This window comes from Pelophylax lessonae, assembly GCF_965119305.1.
Source record: "Pelophylax lessonae genome assembly, chromosome: 1".
Classification (NCBI taxonomy): domain Eukaryota; kingdom Metazoa; phylum Chordata; class Amphibia; order Anura; family Ranidae; genus Pelophylax; species Pelophylax lessonae.
Window position 1 is genome coordinate 688,464,459 of NC_138768.1, and position 21,423 is coordinate 688,485,881.

At 42.3% G+C, this 21,423-nt stretch overlaps 1 protein-coding gene across 1 annotated transcript in view; it reads right to left on the minus strand.

Moving 5' to 3' along the window:
- The window catches only part of MARCHF1 (membrane associated ring-CH-type finger 1), a 524,379-nt gene extending 511,402 nt beyond the window's left edge, over window positions 1-12,977 (minus strand). The window contains exon 1 of the mRNA XM_082260062.1: window positions 12,094-12,977. Within this exon, the coding sequence (XP_082116188.1) occupies window positions 12,094-12,192 (99 nt within the window). The 5' untranslated portion in view covers window positions 12,193-12,977. The remainder of the gene's footprint in view (window positions 1-12,093) is intronic.
- Between the last annotated feature and the right edge of the window lie 8,446 nt (window positions 12,978-21,423).

Consider the following 21,423-nt stretch of genomic DNA (forward strand, 5'->3'; position numbering starts at 1 on the left):
AACAACTTGGAAAGGTGGATCTCTCTCACACGTACCAACACAGACTATCCCCCAATTTAACTGATCCCCAAAGGTTTTTGATTAAATAGCGGAATAGAAAATATGATCCCAAAAAAGTGTATGTATATCACACGTACACAACCACACTAGGCCCCAATTACTATTGTTTGTACCCCTAAAAGGCTAGGAGTAGGGGGAGTATGGAACAGGCAGCACCCTCAAACCTTCAGAAGTATGAGATGAACCCCAACAACTTGGAAAGGTGGATCTCTCTCACACGTACCAACACAGACTATCCCCCAATTTAACTGATCCCCAAAGGTTTTTGATTAAATAGCGGAATAGAAAATATGATCCCAAAAAAGTGTATGTATATCACACGTACACAACCACACTAGGCCCCAATTACTATTGTTTGTACCCCTAAAAGGCTAGGAGTAGGGGGAGTATGGAACAGGCAGCACCCTCAAACCTTCAGAAGTATGAGATGAACCCCAACAACTTGGAAAGGTGGATCTCTCTCACACGTACCAACACAGACTATCCCCCAATTTAACTGATCCCCAAAGGTTTTTGATTAAATAGCGGAATAGAAAATATGATCCCAAAAAAGTGTATGTATATCACACGTACACAACCACACTAGGCCCCAATTACTATTGTTTGTACCCCTAAAAGGCTAGGAGTAGGGGGAGTATGGAACAGGCAGCACCCTCAAACCTTCAGAAGTATGAGATGAACCCCAACAACTTGGAAAGGTGGATCTCTCTCACACGTACCAACACAGACTATCCCCCAATTTAACTGATCCCCAAAGGTTTTTGATTAAATAGCGGAATAGAAAATATGATCCCAAAAAAGTGTATGTATATCACACGTACACAACCACACTAGGCCCCAATTACTATTGTTTGTACCCCTAAAAGGCTAGGAGTAGGGGGAGTATGGAACAGGCAGCACCCTCAAACCTTCAGAAGTATGAGATGAACCCCAACAACTTGGAAAGGTGGATCTCTCTCACACGTACCAACACAGACTATCCCCCAATTTAACTGATCCCCAAAGGTTTTTGATTAAATAGCGGAATAGAAAATATGATCCCAAAAAAGTGTATGTATATCACACGTACACAACCACACTAGGCCCCAATTACTATTGTTTGTACCCCTAAAAGGCTAGATGAGGAGTAGGGGGAGTATGGAACAGGCAGCACCCTCAAACCTTCAGAAGTATGAGATTGTGTTCACTGTACCCCACAAAGATTGAGTTCACTGCACCCCACAATGATTGTGTTCACTGCACCCCACAAAGATTGTGTTCACTGCACCTCACAAAGATTGTGTTCACTGTACCCCCCAAAGATTGTGTTCACTGCACCCCACAAAGATTCTGTTCACTGTACCCCACAAAGATTGTGTTCACTGCACCCCAAAAAGATTGTGTTCACTGCACCCCAAAAAGGATGTTGTTCACTGCACCCCAAAAAGGATGTTGTTCACTCCACCCCAAAAAGATTGTGTTCACTGCACCCCACAAAGATTGTGTTCACTGCACCCCAAAAAGATTGTGTTCACTGCACCCCAAAAATGATTTTGTTCACTGCACCCCAAAAAGGATTTTGTTCACTGCACCCCAAAAAGGATGTTGTTCACTCCACCCCAAAAAGATTGTGTTCACTGCACCCCAAAAAGATTGTGTTCACTGCACCCCACAAAGGATTTTGTTCACTGCACCCCAAAAAGATTGTGTTCACTGCACCCCAAAAAGGATGTTGTTCACTGCACCCCAAAAAGGATTTTGTTCACTGCACCCCAAAAAGATTGTGTTCACTGCACCCCACAAAGGATTTTGTTCACTGCACCCCACAAAGATTGTGTTCACTGCACACCAAAAAGGATTGTGTTCACTGCACCCCAAAAAGATTTTGTTCACTGCACCCCAAAAAGATTGTGTTCACTGCAGCCCAAAAAGATTGTGTTCACTGCAGCCCAAAAAGATTGTGTTCACTGCAGCCCAAAAAGATTGTGTTCACTGCAGCCCAAAAAGATTGTGTTCACTGCAGCTCACACACAGAAAAATGGATGTGGATCACTGACACCTGCCTATCTCCAATCCCACACCACACAGCAATATCGATTGTAGTTTGTAGAACACAGTTTCCCTAAAATTCAGCAGACTCTGTCCCTAACAGGATTGAGAAGAGATCGTAGATCAGGATTGAGTGCAGACCCCACCCCCCACACAGCAATATCGATTGTAGTTTGTAGAAGACACTGACCCTATAATTCAGCAGACTCTATCCCTAAAATGCCTACAACTCGCCCTGCCTAAACACTCCGACCTGTCCCTCAATTCTATCCGGACACAAATGGTTTTTTCCTGCCTATCTTTCCCTAATCAGCAGCCAGCACGTTGATGTGTGCTCTGTCCCTGAATCTAAGCAGCATAATGACGCCGCTGCGGCTGCCTCGAACTTATAAAGACTTGGTCACATGCTTCAGACGGCCAATCACAGCTACTGAGACATTTGCAGGCATGGCTGGGATGGCTTAAGGCACACCAGTTAAACGATTGTTGATTGGCTGTTGAAAGCCCGCCATGAAAAGAGCGCCAAAGCATGCAAAACCCGGAAATAAAACGACCGAACACGGATTTTTACCCGAACATACAGTAAAGTGTCCGTGTCCGTGTTCGGGTACAAAAAATCCAATTATTCGGTACGAACACGAATAATACAGTCCGTGTTCGCTCAACACTAATTACAATATAACAGTATATTATAAAGTACAGTAAAAGTAGAAAGAATAGTAAAGTAGAATAAGAACAGAAAATTACCTCAATAAAACGACAACTGTTTTTGGCTTTTTTATTTTTTTATTTTTTTATTTATTTTATTTTTTTGTAACTTTTTTTTTGTAACTTTTTTTTGTAACTGTAAAAAAACTGTTCCAGGCTAAGGTCTCTCAAAATGTGATAGCCAACATCTTTCGAGACCCTGTGTGAAAAGTGTGCCCTAGACTGTGCCTTGCGGTACCCTATACTAATACTCGTGTGTGGAAGCAACGGAAACAGTCCCTGATGCAGAGACCAGGTTGGCCAGGACAGGAGGGACAAAAAAAACGGGTGTCACGCCTAAATCCACGTTTCCTACAGACACAACATCTTCTTTGGGGTGTTCTTTGGGTAGGGGTACTAGAGAGGACATCCGAAAAATGCCTCCCATGCAGCCGGCTCACTGCATCTGGATTTTGAATTTGGGCCACAGCACCTTCTGGGTACAGAAGGGCTGTGGTGGTCTCTTCCTGGAATTTTAGGAAGAATTCACTTCATCCTGGCGCTTTGTATAGCACATAAGCGTTCAGCAGAGCCAATTGAAATAGGTATACAGACACTTTTTTGTACCAGCGTCTGGCCTTATGGGCAATTAAGTACGGTGCAATCATCTGGTCGTTGAAGTCCACCCCTCCCATGTTAAGGTTGTATTCGTGGACACAGAGGGGCTTCTCAACAACACCAGTAGCGTTGCAATTTGGACTGTTGTATCTTCGTGAATGGAGGACAGAACGAAAACATTCCATGTGTCCCTCTACTTCACTGCAAGCAATTTATCAGACTTCAAGCAGGCTCTCTCCCCCCATCTAAGTCGGGTATCTATAAGCCTTTGGGGGAAGCCCCGGCAATTAGGTCGCACGGTGCCACATGCGCCAATAGCAAAATCAAAACGTTGTCTGCATAGTGGCACGCTTGTATAGAAGTTGTCTACGTATAAATGGTACCCCTTTCCGAGTAAGGGTGACACCAAGTCCCAAACAATCTTGCCACTGCTCCCCATGTAGTCTGGGCAGTTGGGGGGCTCCACTTTGCTATCTTTTCGCTCGTAAACCCGGAAACTAAATGTATAGCCTGTTGCCCTGTCACAGAACTTATACATCTTGACCCCATATCTGGCACGCTTGCTGGGGAGAAACTGTTTGAAAGCAAGGCGGCCAGAAAATGTAATCAGAAACTCATCAATGCAGACAGCTTGTTGTGGCATATACAAGGCTGCAAACTTCTGGTTGAAGTGAATTTCGTGGAGCCGGTCAGATGCAGGATCACCCCGAGGAATGACAGAGTTCATTGTCACTGAAGTGCATGAACCACAAGATTTGCTTGTATCTAGTCCTGGCCATGGTAGCAGAGAACACGGGCATATGGTGAATTGGGTCAGTGAACCAATATGACCGCAACTCACTCTTTTTAGTAATGCCCATGAGGAGGGATAGGACCAGAAAAGTTTTAGATTTGGAAATCGTGATACGTTTCCATGCAAATTCTCCAGCAAGGGTTAAATTTGGATTTACGGTGAAGACTTGATCAGCATATAAATTGTTTTGGTCCACAACAGATCTGTAAAGATCTTCCATGAAAAACAGCTCATAAAAATCAGGGAAGTAAAATTGTCTGTTTCCACCTGAATTCCAGGTTTGCCAGTGAATGGGAGAAGTACAGGCGCTGCAGAAGTGGTGGGCTCCCAATCAGGATTTGCAAGTGCATCAGGAAGGACACTATGGGCTCTACGGGCCTGTCTTTGAATTCTTGGTGGCTGGGGTACACTACTTGTGCTAGCCACCGCACCAGCTTGAACTGCACTTATGGGACTCACCACGTGACCAAGTGCTACTGCAGTGCTAGTTTGTCTACGACCAGGATGCACTAGGCCGCTGGTGCTTGTCAGTACACCAGAAAGTTGAGCGGCACTAGTACCGACACTCTGCTGCATACGAGAACTCTGCGGTTGTTGCACCTCAGCAACAGATGAACGGTGTGGGGTACGCATGACCTTAGCAGGGACCACTACTCCATTGTCAGAGCTATCTGTCAGGGTGCTGCTGCTGTCTACAGGTTCAAATACTGAGCCTGATTCTGATAGTGAGACTTCCCTATCGCTCTCATCTGTCATTCTCAGCATTGTCTAGGCCTCTTCACTAGTGTACCTCTGTTTGGACATTTTGGCCAATAAATTTATAGGTACCTAGTGTGACTCACAAGTAAAAAAGCACCTGGTTTTCAAGGACTGTTTAAACCGCTACCAAAAAATGAAACTGCTAGTGCTAGCAGAGATCAGGCCTGACTCTGCTAACGCTGTGGTTTAGTGTGCTGTGTTTTGGAAGTGACAGTAATCTGCTAATTCTGCACTTCTTGGGGGGGGGCTGATTGATCCTGCTAATGCTGCATTTTGGGAACACTAAACTATTGGCGACACTAGTATAGTTCTGATCAGATCAAAGTTATTTATCCGTTCAGACACTATACTAGTAATGGAGGTGTTTAGTGTGTGTGTGTCACTGGCAATCAAAGGGTTAAAATGTATTACTAAATATGTGGGGGCAATCTGACGCTGTCCTGAATTGACGCTAACTAACTGATGTCACCTTTGACACTAATACAGTGATCAGAAAAAAAGATCTGTACACTATAATAATGACACAAGGCAATGAAGGGATTAACTGGGGGTTATCAGGGGGTTAAATCTTTATTGGGAGATATATGGCGGGGGCCCTAAACCTATCTGGGACTGCCTCTAACTACCACTAACTGCCTCTCAAGCTAACTGAGGTCACAAGTGAAACTAATAAAGTGATCAGAAAATTGTCTGTATACTGTAATTAGTGTACAATGTGAAAGGGTTAACTGGGGGAAATCAGGGGGTTAAATCTTTATTGGGGGATATATGGCGGGGACCCTAAACCTATTTGGGACCACCACTAACTGCCTCTCACACTATCTGAATTCACAAGTGACACTAATACTGTGATCAGTAAATTTTATCTGCATACTGTATAGTGTGCACCGTGACAGGGAGTGAAAGGCTTAATTAGGGGGTGATCAGGGGGTTAAAAGTGTGCCTATGTGTACTGGTGTCAGTGTGCTGATTGTGTACTCATGGTAGATGTTATCTTCTCTCACGCTGGAACTAAAAAAGACTCCAGGAGAAGAGATTACATCATATCCTGTGCCTGTGCTTACATTACACGGGCACAGGATGTTCTGCCATTGGTCAGAACCGATTAACAGGTCCAGGCCAAAAATCATTGGCCTGGACCTAATGACTGATCAGTTCTGAACCGAATCAGAAACTTGCGGGGATAGTGGGGGCGCGCGCAACTGACGTACCCATATGGCGATTCACCCAGCCGAGCCAGCCTGCCGCAGTAAATCAGCAACTGGTTAAGGTCTTCTTAGATGTGGGAAAGTAGTGCAAACCTAGGTATCTTTGTATTGGAAGCCTGCCATGTCTTGCCAATGGATCATGGATCTCATAATATATTTACTGCACGCCCATACGCTTCCAGGGAGGTTTGATGCTGCTTTTGAGCCGCATACGCTTGAAACTATTCGTATTAATTGTAATCAAGAAATATTGTTGCACCTTTATATGCTCCTGAAGAAGCAGGATTACCACAAAACACGTAGGGCAGCTTCACAAGGATGGTGGAACCCTCCGCTGTGATATAATATGCTGGATTGTTATTTCAAGTATACTGACTATAGCAGATGGAAGAAAAGTTTTTCCACCACCTAGTATTTGGTGAAATTAGTTTGCTATACATTTCTTTTAATTGTTTTTAAACAATGTACTAGAAAGTGTGATCATATTTTTAGAAAAAACATGATGTTTGATTTATGTGTATTATATAGTATGTTGATATATGATAGAATTGTTCTTTTTAGATTTTTTCACTCATTGGTGTGCATCATAGAAAGCCCCATGGGCAAATTAATATTATGTAGTGTACTGTTAAAATAGGGATGGAGGAGCACCACTTTTGTGCCCCAGATCAAAACCCACTTTTTGTTAAATTAATCTAAAATCATAAACAATAAAAATCATAGGTGATCTACTGAAATGACAACTGAAATACAGCTGAAAATGTCAACAAAGGGGCAGGAATGGTGTAATTGACCATAAATGGCAATGTCTATTGCAATGGTCAGTGATGGTAGCCTTTCATCCTCTGTCCCTTTTTTTACATTCCAGATCTTGGTGAAAAATGTCCAGGTGACAGCTGAATGGGTGTGGAGGAGGATTCATGGTAATTAGGAAGCTGGTGATCGCTGGCTCCCTAGCAACCAGAGACTCTACGGAAGCTGTCATATTTAGTTGCAGTAGTAATTCGCCCTAGTACTAACACAAAGGTCAAATCTATCTCATGAATTTATCCAAGGGATTTCACAGAGGAAAGAATTTAACACAATAAGTTTATTGGAGGTAGAACACGTTTTCTGATGCCAGGGGCTACCACAAAACAGTATTTACTGTTGATGGACTGGACATTCGCATTTTACTTTGTTCAGTGCAATGATTAAGCCACAGCATAGATCCCTTAGAAATGTATTATTTATTTTTTGTGATTATTGATGGGCTGTGCTGCCAGTAGTTTCCAGGAAGGAAATTTACATTGGCTGGACTGCATATAAACTCTTTACTAAAGGCTGGTACACACGGGCTGCATATCAGCCGGTTCTGTTGAATGGGCATGCCTTAAAACCAGCAGCTGACCAATATCCAATCAGCTCTCAAAGCCAATGGCTGCAAGCGCTGATCAGTGTGTCTTGGGGAGGGGGGGGGTGCAGTCAGAACATAATAGCACAGCAGGGGAGATCATCACTTGTGTATATTTCTATGTGCACTGATTGAGCTTAAGAGAAGTTCACTTGTGATATTATTGTTTATGATTTTAAATGAACTTGCTGTATATTTTAATGAATGCACTATTTGTGGACCACACTGAAAAAGTAAGAGATATTTTTATTAATTTCATTATTTAATTGAGGGCATTTATGTAATGGAACATATTTATTAGGATCAGCACTGTGTTTTTGTGGTAGGCATTGGTAATATCAGTTATGATACTGTATAACACAGTTGCTAAGTTAGATTGGGAAGGGTGTTGTGTGAACAATATTTGCTACATTTAAATTTCTCTAGCTCAACACCCTCATTCCTTGCATGTCATAGCTGTCTGACCTTCTGGGAGTGCCTAATTACTCTCTGATCTTGCCTAGCTCTCCCGTCCCCCTACACCTCACTATTTAAATATTATGGAGTATTTTTTGAGTGACGGCTCTGAATCTGTGAAAGTTTGTCTGACTCAAGATGACCTCCAAGACGCCAGCACCCAGCAACAGTCTCAGAGCTTCAGGATGTTTACACAAGGGAGTTGTTTTCAGGTTAATCACATGCATTAAATACGTTAAATGAACATATAATATTTTTTGGAAAATTTTTCTTGAAATAAATGGCCTGACAACAGGGTCTCTTTATAAACACATCTTACTGACGCTTGCATTGATACAACAAGGAGATGAGGGTTCTTGAATCAGTGTCTAAGGACCTGAAAGCAGATATTTTCTAGATAAACTTGTTACAAAACCACTTATGTAATGCAAAGAGAGAACACCAAGGATGCTGTTTTACCCAGTGGTCATTAATACCTTTAAGGACATAGCAAAATAGTGTCATAAAGACATGGCACATTCATAAAGAATAACACAGTTTGATCTATACAATCTTAACAATGAATAAGCTTCACTTCCAAATATTTTCTCAGAGAGGCTATTTTACAAACTAAAGAATGAGATGTTGCATAACAGAATTTCAGTAATTACAAGACATGATGTAAATGGCTAACCAGGTCAATCCCCGTTATAAAAGAGCTTAATGTAACTGTTAACATGGCTCTAAAATTAACACTTACAAAACCTCTTTTTTTTCTTAGCATTCTTTATATAGAATATAGGAACATTAATTAACTCTAGCATAACTCAAAAGTCAACAAAAATGGTTTGCAACATTACTAAACTACAAAACACCAGAAATCTAACAGTATTATTAAAGCATATGCTATTAGTCAGTTCACAGATCACAGTTCACAGATCTCTTTCAGCAGTTAGTAAACTTACTGTAAATACAGTATAGCATGTTTTGTTACAATGGTACGGAAATGTAGACTCACAAGAATTATTTGGCATGCCACTTCACCATTAAAATTTTGAAAAAAAAAAAATTCTACTCAAAAAAGGGGGCAAATACCCTTTGCGACCATGCTGAAACAGAGAAAAATTAAAATGCTACATGTTGCTGTTTTTACAACAATTCAACAAGCTCTTTAGGAGCCCTGGTCTGCTTCTTTAGAGACCTGTTGTTTCCTACTTTTGCATTTCTGTGCACTTTGCCTAGGATGTATCTGTTCACCATGTTGGTCAAAGGAAAGACAGGGAAGTAGAATACAATGGCACTCACATTATTTATTATCAACAAGTGTACCCTTGTTGATTTTCATTGTTTATTTTTATGTATGGGAACTAATATAGAACATTGGGTACATTTTTACCAATGCCTTCATAACTTGATTGTGTAGATAAATTCACTAGCAGTTTCTACACAAATACAATATACTTGTATAAAATGGAATTTGAAGAAGAATATTCTCTTTTCAGAATCAATGCAGTCCCTACATATTGTTGGCTTCCTAAACATCATGGGCATCAACATGATGTCCTTGGTGTTAAAATATCACCAGTGGGTGTAGGGAGTTTTTGCAGTATTTCCTCCCATGCTTCACAAAGGAAGTGAAGTTTATGTAGTTTATGAAGTTTATGAAGTTTGTGTGTTTATGTATTCTGTTCCTTTTTAGCACAACCCTGCACCAAAACATTATCACAACAGTTAACGAATCCATCCCTGGGGTGACAAAGACTACCTTCCCAAAAATCACCATGTAGAAAATGTTAATGCAAACCATGCAAGGTACTTTTTAATGTATGCAATCATTTATCATTGTGCTTTTTTATTTTTTTAACATATTTTTCTGTTGGACAAATGCATTTTGAGACTTTTTCAGTGAAAAACAGATAAAATACAAACTGTATTGAAGTATCCCCTTCTGGAAACAAAATGTCCTTCACATCCAATTACCAAACAAAGAGGCAAGGGGGCAATAATAAAATTAACCGTACAAAATGTATGTGGACCATTTTCACTGGTCCCAATAAGATACTGCATAGACAATATAGTTAAAGGGAAACTTTGCTTAAAAATAATATATAAATATATTGTTATAAAATATTTACAGTGTATATATATATATATATATATATTGAGTTACACAGGCTGTTTTGTAATTAGGAAATTTTAGAAGTGACCTTTCCACTGCAGCCAATTAAAACTGGCAGAAGATTCAAATGTGGCTTCAATGCAACCATGGCAACTGTCCTTTTTACAGGACTTTCTTGAATTTTTATCCGTCTGCTTATGCAATTGACTCAGAGCTTTTCTCAGAACTCTACATAATACTTGAGGTAAACAAATTCAGGTTAACTCAGTGATGTTCTTAGGTTGACTGTGATGAGCCTATCTTTAGTGGAATGCTTGCCAAAGGTCTTGCACATCTGGAGAGATTCCAATTGGACTTCAGTATTCTCTATTACAAATCTAGGACTGATCATGTGATCAGTCATTTTGATCATGTGAGGGCAGGCTCTCACACCTAGCATTGACATATAGAAATCTAATAGGTGTAATCACAGGATCAAACAGGTAAGTATCTGCACTAAAGTATGAAGAAAGCTTTACAATGTGTTCAACTACGTTAGAGGATTTATTTTTTTTCTTGTCACCCAAAGTGGAGTTTTGGCTAAACATTATTGTGTTTAATATTGCAAAGTAGGACATACAAATGACATATATACATCAAACTATTGAGTAACATAGTGCAGAAAACAATGATATAATGAAATGTTATAACTCATAAGCATTATAATCAATCTGGACTTATCTGTTAACTGATCTGACTACTGTACAGTAAAGATCGATCGTTTGCCATCATCTACTATGCTTTTCTAATTGTTCTGCAGGATTTGCTATATAGACAGCTTTCATGTATCTGTTGCATGGCTAAAATGAGCCCTGTCCTCAGAATTGACTGTAAACACTTGAGTCCCCTTAACCTGTATTCAATGCAGTTTGTTACCAAATTCTTAATCAGTCATATAGTGACAGGGGTGATTCGTAGACTCTCAGTAGCATGTATAGCAAAGGCTTGCTCTTTCTAATGAAATGTTTTGCAAATGTCTGGATTTATTGCAATCCAACATTGGTAACATTAATTATATCAGTAGTGACGTCAACAATAGGATCATCATGCCTGTCATTCAACATACCTATCCAAAGAAATTACCTTTAGTTAAGAAAAGCAAATGTGTCCTTTGACAAGTCATAAGCACAGGCCTCGGAGGTTGTTACCTTACTGTACAGACAAGCACATAGACCTGTCATTGCCCAAAAGTTTCATTTTTTTCTATTGTCTACTTTCTATTAAAATGTAATAAATCGGTATGTTTAAAATTCTGGGTACAACACATGCATAGATTAGAATTTTTTGTTAAAAAAAGGTAATTTTACTTTAAAGAGTAGGCAAACATTTGTAAAGCAATATTAGATACCAAGCCAGTGTCAGTAAATATAATACAAGATCCCCAACTCCTAACAACACATTATCATGTTCATCTTATGAATTCCTTTATTAGACAAGCATGACACTTTAATACTCTCTATTCATTAGAAGCAATTATTATACTAACTTCTTGGAATAAACAAACCTGAAGCAACATATTGCTTTCTGTCTGTCTCTCAAACAGCATCTTACTGATACAATGTATTATAACTGAGAAGCATCTTGAGTAAATATATCATGGTCACTAAAAATGGTTTTCTAATGATGTCACAAGTTATGAAAAAATTGCAAGGGTTGTGGTTGTCACAGTAATGGTTATTATAATTTCTAGTTCTAATATTATCAATTATTATTATTTAGCTAATTATAACTCTACGATGAAACACAAAAAAGACATGAATCTGCAATGAATGATTACGTTTTAGCATGACTAAATGATGAATGTTCTAAAGCTTAATATTTTGTATACTGAATAATCATAAAAGCTTTGTCATTATTACTCTTATGACAATAACCGCTGTCATCTTCTTCCCTACTTCTAAGCAGGCATTGAACAGTGTGCATTTGCTCTAAAGAAAAATGACTCTTTACTTACCTCAACTTCTTTGTTCTTCTCCTTTGTTTTTCCCATTGAACTTCTCCCATTGCTAGCAGTCTCCCGAGCAGGGACTACACAAATCTGTTGCAGAGGCATGTTGTCGGGGCTGCAGGTAGCCAACACCTGATTGGATGCTTTGTGTATTCACTCCACCTTTGAAGCCCACCTGTATAACAGCTCATATCCTTGATTTTTCCACCTCAGCTGTACGCACACAAAAAAAAAAAAAATAGGTAAACATAGATATTACTGGAAATGTAAGAAATCCAGGTCTTTTAAAAACAAAAGACAGAGAATTTGCAGAAGAAAAAAAGACATAATCCAGTTAGTTTTGGGGTGAAAAAAAAAAAAAAACGATGAACACGACAAGTTCTAGGTAATGTGCTCTGTCATTCGAACACCCTTTCACTCCCCCAGGAGCAATGTGCAATTCAATTTCTATGGTACCTAATAGCTGTCATGGAAACCAAGGAAACCTGGGTCTCGCAGGCCATTATTAGCAAGTGCTTTCTCTAATGGCACAGACTTCCACATTTTCAGCGGCTGCCACTTCTGCTTTTGTTTCCCAGCTGATTCCCCAGGAGGCTAGTAAGCACCCAGAGACACTGCATCGTGCTGACTAGGTAAACAGGCATAAGGCTGAAAAGCTTAGTGCCCTATTTTGGAGCCAAATCTCTTCCTTGAAAAGCGCAGATAGCTTGCTGTGTCGTTCATGCGTCTAATCTGCTTAGGTCAAAGGATCTGCCTTCAAGTGAGGAACAACGGTGAGGGAATCAGGTGTAAAAAGGAATACCACACTGACAGGAGCAATGTGCTGTTCTGTAGCTGAATCCACTTGCTGTATTTTGTGTGTGTGTGTGTGTGTGTGTGCGTGTGTGCATAAGACATAATCAGAAGCTGCAGCACAGGCAAAATCAACAGGCACCAAAGAAAATGCACTGACACATATACACTCAGCAGATCACATGTAACATTGGCAAGTGAAATAGCTCTCTAAGCATGGCATTTAAGGCAGCTGTCTTAATGTAAATGAGACACATTAACTTTTGCTTTGTGTCACATTTATGACATTACCTGCTGTTGATGCTGATTAAAATACTGGTTTGTGAACTAGCCACGCTGTCACGGAGATGCAGTGACATTCAGAATAAAGAGGTGGTTTAATGAGATGGAACACAAGTGATTAAAACAAAAACAGCAGCCAAGAAGATGAGCACGTACTACAGTGAACCTCTCCAGAGGTTGTCAGTGGGGCACCAAAGTAAGCAAAGAGTAAGAAAATCCTCTTAGAACAATGACAAACTGAATGGCTGATTTATTTTTTTTCCCAGGTAATAACAGTATACAAGAGCCACATGCCAAAATCCTAAGCCTTGGTTCACATTCACCTGAGACTTGAAAGTTTAAAGCCACATGACAAGTCGCGCCCCATTAACGGCAGAGGAACCATTCTAATTGGTGCAACTCAAGTCGCTCTGACTTTCAAAAAGGTTCCTGCACTACTTTTGGTGTGGCTTCAACATGACTTGCATTGACTTCTGTTAAATAAGCCTTATGCAAGCCGTGAAAAAGTCATGCAGGGATGTCGGATTTAACCACTTAAGCCCCAGCCCTATTACGGACACTTTTTGTTTACAAGTTAAAATCAGTATTTTTTCCTAGAAAACTACTTAGAAACCCCAAACATTATATATATTTTTTTAGCAAAGACTCTGGAGAATAAAATGTCGGTCATTGCAATATTTTTTGTCATGCGGTATTAGCGCAGCAGGCTTTAAAACGCAATTTTTTTGGAAAAATTTTGAAAAATCACATTTCACTGCATTTAAAAAATACTAAACAGTAAAGTTAGCCCATTTTTTTTGTACATTGTGAAAGATGATGTCACGCCGAGTAAATAGATACCCAACATGTTACGGTTTAAAATTGCCCCCCCCCCCGTGGGATGGCGACAAACTACGGTCAATAGAAATCTCAATAGGCAACGCTTTAAATTTATTTAACGGTTACCAGTTTAGAGTTAGAGTGTAGCTCTTTTTTTTTAATTATTGCCCACGCTCTGGGAAACGTGGCGATACCTCACATGTGTGGTTTGAACAGCGATTTCATTCGTATACGTTTTTTTTCGTGCGCGAGCCAACGGTGACAGGGGCGGCTAAATTTTTATTTTTTTTCCTATTTATTTTATTTTTTTTTTACTTTATTACAGGTTTTTTTTAAAAAAATCTGACCACTTTTATTGCTGTCACAAGCAATGTAAACATCCCTTGTGACAGCAATATGCAGTGACAGGTACTCTTTATGGAGGGATCAAGGTTCTAAAAGACCCTAGACCCCTCCACTACACTTCCATGTATGCAAAACGCAGAAAACGACGTTTTTGCATACAGCCGTTTTTTAAATTTGCCGCCTTTTGCAGCACAGTAACCCGGAAGTGACGTCATGGATGCCGCCTCCGTGTTACGTCATCGGAGACCCGATCGAAGCCGTTTCCGGCATTCATCGGAACTCCATCCAGCCGGCGTATGTGCCGGCTGGGTGCTCGGGGCTCCCGGTGGGATGGGAGCCCCAAGCAAAGTCACGGAAGGCGGCAGGAGGGGGGGACGTCCCCTCCCGCTCACCCGGGTAACGATCGAGCGGCTCCCGAGCTGCATCGGTCGTTACCGACGGAAAGCCGACCGTTGACACTAAACCACGGTACTGGGATGGTGTCTCTAGCTAGAGGCATCATCCCGGTATACTACCGCAAAGTTTACCGACGTAAATATACGTTAGTATGCGGTAAGTGGTTAAAGTCGACTTTGAAGCCGCAGCAGTGTGAACAACGGCTAAGGCTTCCTATATACCGTATTGATCTCATTAGACCATCAAGTGATTAGATTTGTTTGCTCTGCAAAACTGGTGTTTGGACAGCAATGAAAGAATCAAAACACACATAAGACATTGTGATCAGTTTACAAGGATAAGGATCCTTCTTTTCAATTTATGAGATTTTACAATCACAATATCAGTCACATGTCCAAAATGTTCAAAATAGTCCCTTTTTATGCATTCTTTATTTTCCAAGAAATGAATGTTTTTACAAAGACAAACAGTAAAACAGAGTAAACAAGATAAATAGACTTATTTAAAGGGTAGGTCCACTTTCGTGGGGAAAGGGGAAACAAATAGCAAATAAAGAAAAATAATATAGAGTATACAATTGCGACACAAGTCATATTGCAGTTGAATGTTATTAAAAATTACCTTTTCAACCTGCAGCTGCTGTATTTTCCTGGAAAATGCAATGCAATATGGCTACCCGGAGGTGTTCTGTACACAGAATGTGTACAGAATACCCCCTAGAAACATCATTTCATGCTTGTGTGATTGGCTCGCTGATTTTCTTAGAAGTCTGCACTAAGATACAAGTCAGATTTCTGGCATCCCCTGCAACAAAAATGTCAATTTTGGTGAGATACTCCCAAAAGGAACACTGCTAAAGGAATGCAGACCCATCAGCTTTCCTCATTAGATGCCTGCAGGTGCCACAGCTAATTGATATTTATGAAAACACTCCCATAAGACCCACTTTCCCACATGGGCACAGAAAAACAAACAGGGATTTCTTCAGAATAACAAAAGGTAGGAATCTGTAACAAAGTTTGTTATAATCCTTGCAATGTACATAGATCACCCAGAGGGGAATGTTTTTTTTATCAACAAAAGTGGAGTTACGCTTTAAAAGCCCACATAAGTGCAAAAGTCATAAACAAGGGCTACGTCCGAATGAAGGGTTAGGCAACCAGTTGCATATGTGAAGACCATAAAGCGTAAACCCAGAGGTATTGAGCAGTCCAGAGCCTGAAATTTCCATCAGTTTGCAAAACATTAGTGTGAGTAAAGAAAACTATAACAGAATGAAACAATATGTAGCAGGATTCCCAGCTGTTTTGCTGGATATGGGTCCGCCAGGGTTACCGCTAGCAAAGGCAGCACAATTAGGCATATTCTCCAAGTATGAGCACTGAGACAAGAATCAGTCCAGTATCTTTGGGTTTTTAGGTTTATTGAGAACTTGGATGGGAGAAGGGATGAGTGAGATACTCTTCTGGATCAACTATGCACAATATTAGGGGGGACACTGAAAAAATGCCTGCTGACACTGACTTGACGCTGGCTGAATGCCGGTCAACGCCGATTGGCGCTAATGAACGCTGACATGCGGTCTGTTAGCACTGAACTGACTTCTGTCACTTTCCTGTGGCACAAAGTCCTTGTAGAAGCTCCCTTAATACTTTCCTTTGAGGTAGCTACTTGTACATCTGCTGCAACGCTTAACACTTCAGGGCCCACACCAGCGCCCTCTTTACACACACACTTCTCTTCAGGGCTTAGACTCAGGCACCCCCTTTCTAAGCTTCCTCCTGGTTAGCTGGCTCCTGGATCCCCCTGACCTTCTGGAGTGGTCCCCTATCCTAGGCAGACCCCTGGGCAGTTTACAGTACTCACGACACTGCTTTCCTGGAAACTTCTGCCCCAGCAGCTCCACTTGGTACACAGCACACTGGATCCCTCTCTGCAGCTTCGCTCAACCTTCTGTCCTTTAGGCTGACAGCCAAGGACACCTTTCCTGATGCTGACAGGAGGAGAGACAGTTGTCACCCCCTCCTGGGACTCTGCTTCCCACCAAAGACGCCCTGTCATGTGCTCCCCTCAGACTTATATCCCCTCCCAGGATGCACTGCGGCAGATTCTGCCCTCTTGGGTAGATACAAGCCCTGGTGTGCTATTGGCCAGGTTTCCTCCACTGTCCAATGAGAGCCCTCATTGGACACAGTAGGGAGACTCCCCAAGCTCAACGGGCACACCTGGAAACATATGACAGCCTAGCTGAACAATTAGACCCCCCTGATAAGCAGACAGGGCAGGCCTCCCTTATGGTTTTCCTAGCACCTACCTAGAAGGGTGCTACATCCACCCCCCCCCCCCCCACCAAAAGTGAATCATGTCCCCAATGGCCGCCTGCTAGAAAATTTTGCCAAAAAACAAGAGTATCCCATGAACTTGGAAAGTGGGAAAAGGAAGAAAACGAATGTACAAATAAATTACGTAGGCATCTTTGCTGTACAAATATACAAACATTTAGTGCCGATTCACACTTCTGCGATTGTGGAGATCGCATGTAATTTAGAGCGCACTGCTCCTAAATTACATGCGATCTCATGTGCGGCTCGAATTTCAGCCATACACATTGTATGGCTGAATTCACAACGCATCCGCAAAAAACACGCACATGAGGCTTTTTTTTATCCGCAGCAGAATCGGATCGCATAGTGGTTCACACTAGTGCGATCCGATTCTGTGCGAACTTGCAGATCGCACTGCAGGTGTCGTTAACTTTTAATTGATACCCCCTGCGTATTGCATATGGCAGTGTGAACTGCCAGAGGTGTGGATGCGATGCATATTCACAGCGTTCCCGCATCGCAGAAGCGTGAACCGGCACTTAAGGTGCATGAAAAGATGCAACCCTTACCAAACAAATCGGCCTGGTGAGGATTTTAGGTAAACAAAACTTCCTGACTGACTATCTCTACCGTGAGCCCACCTGTAGAGAGAAACAAAAGGATAGTCACCTGCACACATATAACAATCACAGGCCTGACTATCTGAACAGTTGAGTGAGAAGACCCTCCCCACAGAGGCGGCCTTCTCACTCCACTCCCTAACTCCTCAGTGCTTGACACGCTGGGTCCAATTCTCCCCACCCTTTCTGGGGAATCCGTGCCTTATCACTGACTACCTAAGCAGAGTCCTTGAAGAAGTTAGACACAGCATCTTCCTGCTGTCATTCAGAACGCTTCTTCTTTGTTGCAAACAGGACAAACCACTGAAGCCTGAGTGGTATAAAATCCTGCTGAGTCAGGGAAATATAAAGGGGTCTTCCAGGGCACCCCCTCATCAAATTTCCTTAGTACACTGCCAAAGGATGTGACGGTCACTGGTTTTCCTCTCGCTTGAAATTTGCACAGTTCCTTGCACAATATTTGTAATCCACAGAGATCCTGGTCAAGTGGCCCAAGGGATCTTATAAGGTTCAAAGTATCTTCCTGAGACCCTGGCCTGATGGCTCAAAGGTCTGTAGAACAATATAACACTTTCTTTTTTTTTTTTTTTTTTTTCTTTTCAATGATTTTTATTAGAGAATAGCAAATTCAATTAACAGTTGAAATGATACATAAATGAAGACGATCTTGTAACAAGAAACTGTAGAAGAACATAGTACATCATAGTCAAGCGGGCAAACAATGCAGTTATCACACCAAGAGATAAACCATGAGGAAAAAAGAAAAAAAAAAAAAAAAGGCAAACCTTGTTACAAATATAGCTCAGAAGAAGGTCACCATCTAGTAAGTGTGGGGGGTTGCCCCCGAAACAGTAGGTCACCACTCCCGAGACAACCCAAGAGGGAGCACACTGTGTCTCGGAGGCGGTGCTCCACCGATCAACTACGTAATTGTATAGTAACCCAAATAATCAACACAACAAAGGTGCACTACAGGAGGGTCGTATATCAACCAGCCCTAGGTGAATCTAGAAATGTACTTGAACTACAGGATTCGAGAATATCTCAAGCCTAACCCAACTGAACCAGGAAAAGGGACTCCGGACCTTGTCCTAGAGGCCCTCACTGGTGAGATCGTCCACAGATTGTTATGAGTACCGTAGAACATACAATACAAAAAAAAGTGAAAAGGGAGAAGGAAGAGAAAGGGGAAAAGAAGCAGACAGGTTAGGAAGAGAGAAGGGAGAGAAAGCAAAGGGAGTCCAAGAAGGGAAGGAGGTTCCAGCGATCCAACTCCTGAACAATATAACACTTTCAACTTGAAACAGAACTTGGAGTCCCATTCTGTTTCCTCGGTGGATCCCCAATCATCAATCCCCTCTTCGATAGATCCACACTTATACTGAAATGAGGGGGATCCTATATTGACAATCCCAGCTTCCTCCTCCCCACTAGTACTTGCCCAATGTTTAACTGCTGGCTTGTCGGAACTGATAGCCCGCCAACTACTGGTGGACTCGGAGGCCTTTCGGAAATTTGTGGCCATTGGAACACCACAATGGAAGGTCCCAGGCAAGAAATATTTCTCACAGAAGGGCATTCCAGAGATTTATGGCCATGTTCAGCGGCAAGTGAATATATCTCTGGCATACAGTGTTGGTGCCAAGATACATCTGACCACAGACACATGGTCTAGCAAACACGGGCAGGGAAGGTATATCACTTTTACTGCCCACTGGGTGAACCTTCTGACGGCCATCAAGCATGTAACCCGTGGCACCCGTGTAGATTTAGTTGTACTGCCACGGATTGCAAGCAGGCCTGCCTCTTCTTCTTCTCCTCCTCCTCCATCCTCCCTCTCCTCCTCGGCTGACTCCTCCTCTTCCGCTGCTACCGTCTCTTCCACTGCGCCGCCCAAGATCCCCAGAACCTATTCCACATGCAAGGTGAAACGTTGCCATGCTGTGCTGCGTCTGTTGTGCCTGGAAGGCAAGAGCCACTCTGGTCCTGCACTCCTTTCAGCTTTGCATTCACAGGCAGATCAGTGGCTGACACCACCAAATTTGACAGTTGGTAACGTGGTGTGCGACAACGGTGCCAATCTACTGAGCATGTTGAAACAGGGCAAAATAACACACGTGCCATGCATGGCACACGTCCTGAACTTGGTGGTGCAGTGATTCATTGTCAAATCCCCCAGGGTCCAGGACTTCTTGAGGCAGGCCAGGAAAATCTCAGCCCATTTCCGTAGATCTTACACAGCCATGGCTCGCCTTGCTGAGATTCAACGGCGACACAACCTGCCCTTCAGGTGTCTTATTTGTGACTGCCCAATGCGATGGAGCTCAACGTTGCATATGCTTGATAGGCTGCTTGAGCAGAAACGTGCAGTTAACGACTACCTGTCCGAACTCTGCAGCAGAACAGGTTCTGGGGAGCTGCTCATGCGGGACCCATGCAGACTTCTGCGGCCATTCGATGAAATCACCAAACTGGTCAATCACGGCCAGGGCGTCATAAGTGACATCATAACTTACGCCTTCTTTCTGGAGCGTGCATTGCGTCGTGTCATTGATCAAGTCGCAAGAGCAGTGTGACGAGACCAATCTCGCCACTGGGCGTTGGAGAAGCCTGGTTGCTCGCCTCCTGCAATGTGACTATGGACCCTCTTATCAGCCCATGCTAAACGTAAACCCCATGGCAATTTGACTGTGTTTGTGGCATCTGAGCGCTGTTTGGATATGTTGAGCGCTCCGATCCAGGCTATCTGGGGATGGGTTGAATGTGGGGGTTCTGTTCAGTAGACTGGAAGTTATGCATTTTTGTGTCTTTTTGTGTTTCTTTAAACATGTGGCTAATGGAGTCTTGCCTCTATCCTGGAAACTAAAACGTATTCCTGTAAACTGTAAGGAACAGGAAGTCAACTCCTAATATGGGCATTACAGGAAGTTCTGAGGAGACGGGCTGTCTATTGACACTCAGAGTAATGTGTATTGAGGGCTCGTTAGGGAACCATTGTTCTGTGTCTGACTATTGTGTACATTGATTGCCCCCTGGGGCTTCTGTCTCCTTGCATTGGTCAAAGCTATCTGACCAATCCCTGTTGACTCATTTTCAAGTCCTCATTTGCATGGGCTGGAGCGGACCTTATTGGGAACTGCAAGTACTTTACAATTGACCAATGGGAAAGCGGTTGTTGGGGGAAGGATGTTCCAATTTCTGTATAAAAGTGTGCTCTGTTCTTCCAATAAATGTTGATGTTGTTCCTGTTTTACCCTCATCTCGGAGCTTTGTCTCGTTATTGGGGGAATCTGCTGCAGGGATTGCTATGGTCTTCCATACTCCCTTAGAAAATCACTAAGCTCTTGTAAGAGCTTGTTCTGCTGCACTCTCTGGGGAAAGAGAGGTTCACCCACAGGAACCTGGAGCCTTGTCGTTGGTCCAGGGTGGGTAGGAGATGTCAAGACCCTAACCAAGCTGCGGCGGTTCGTGGAGTCTGAAGCGCTTACGGTGTCTGGTGGAGTGCTTGGAGCCCTCGGGAAGCACTAGGAGCAATTGGTGGCAAGCGACGGGATCATTCCCACAGCCAGAAGGACAGCTACAGGAGACACCATTCTCTGGATTTTACAATAGGGGGCAACGCATGTCTCAGTACAGCGACCCTTAAAGCAACAGGATGGAACCAGCAGTGGAGTACAGATACTCTCTGAGAGAATATGACCGTATGGTGTGGTTACGACTGAACTTCTTCAGACCCAATCCACTGGAGAGATCCAAGC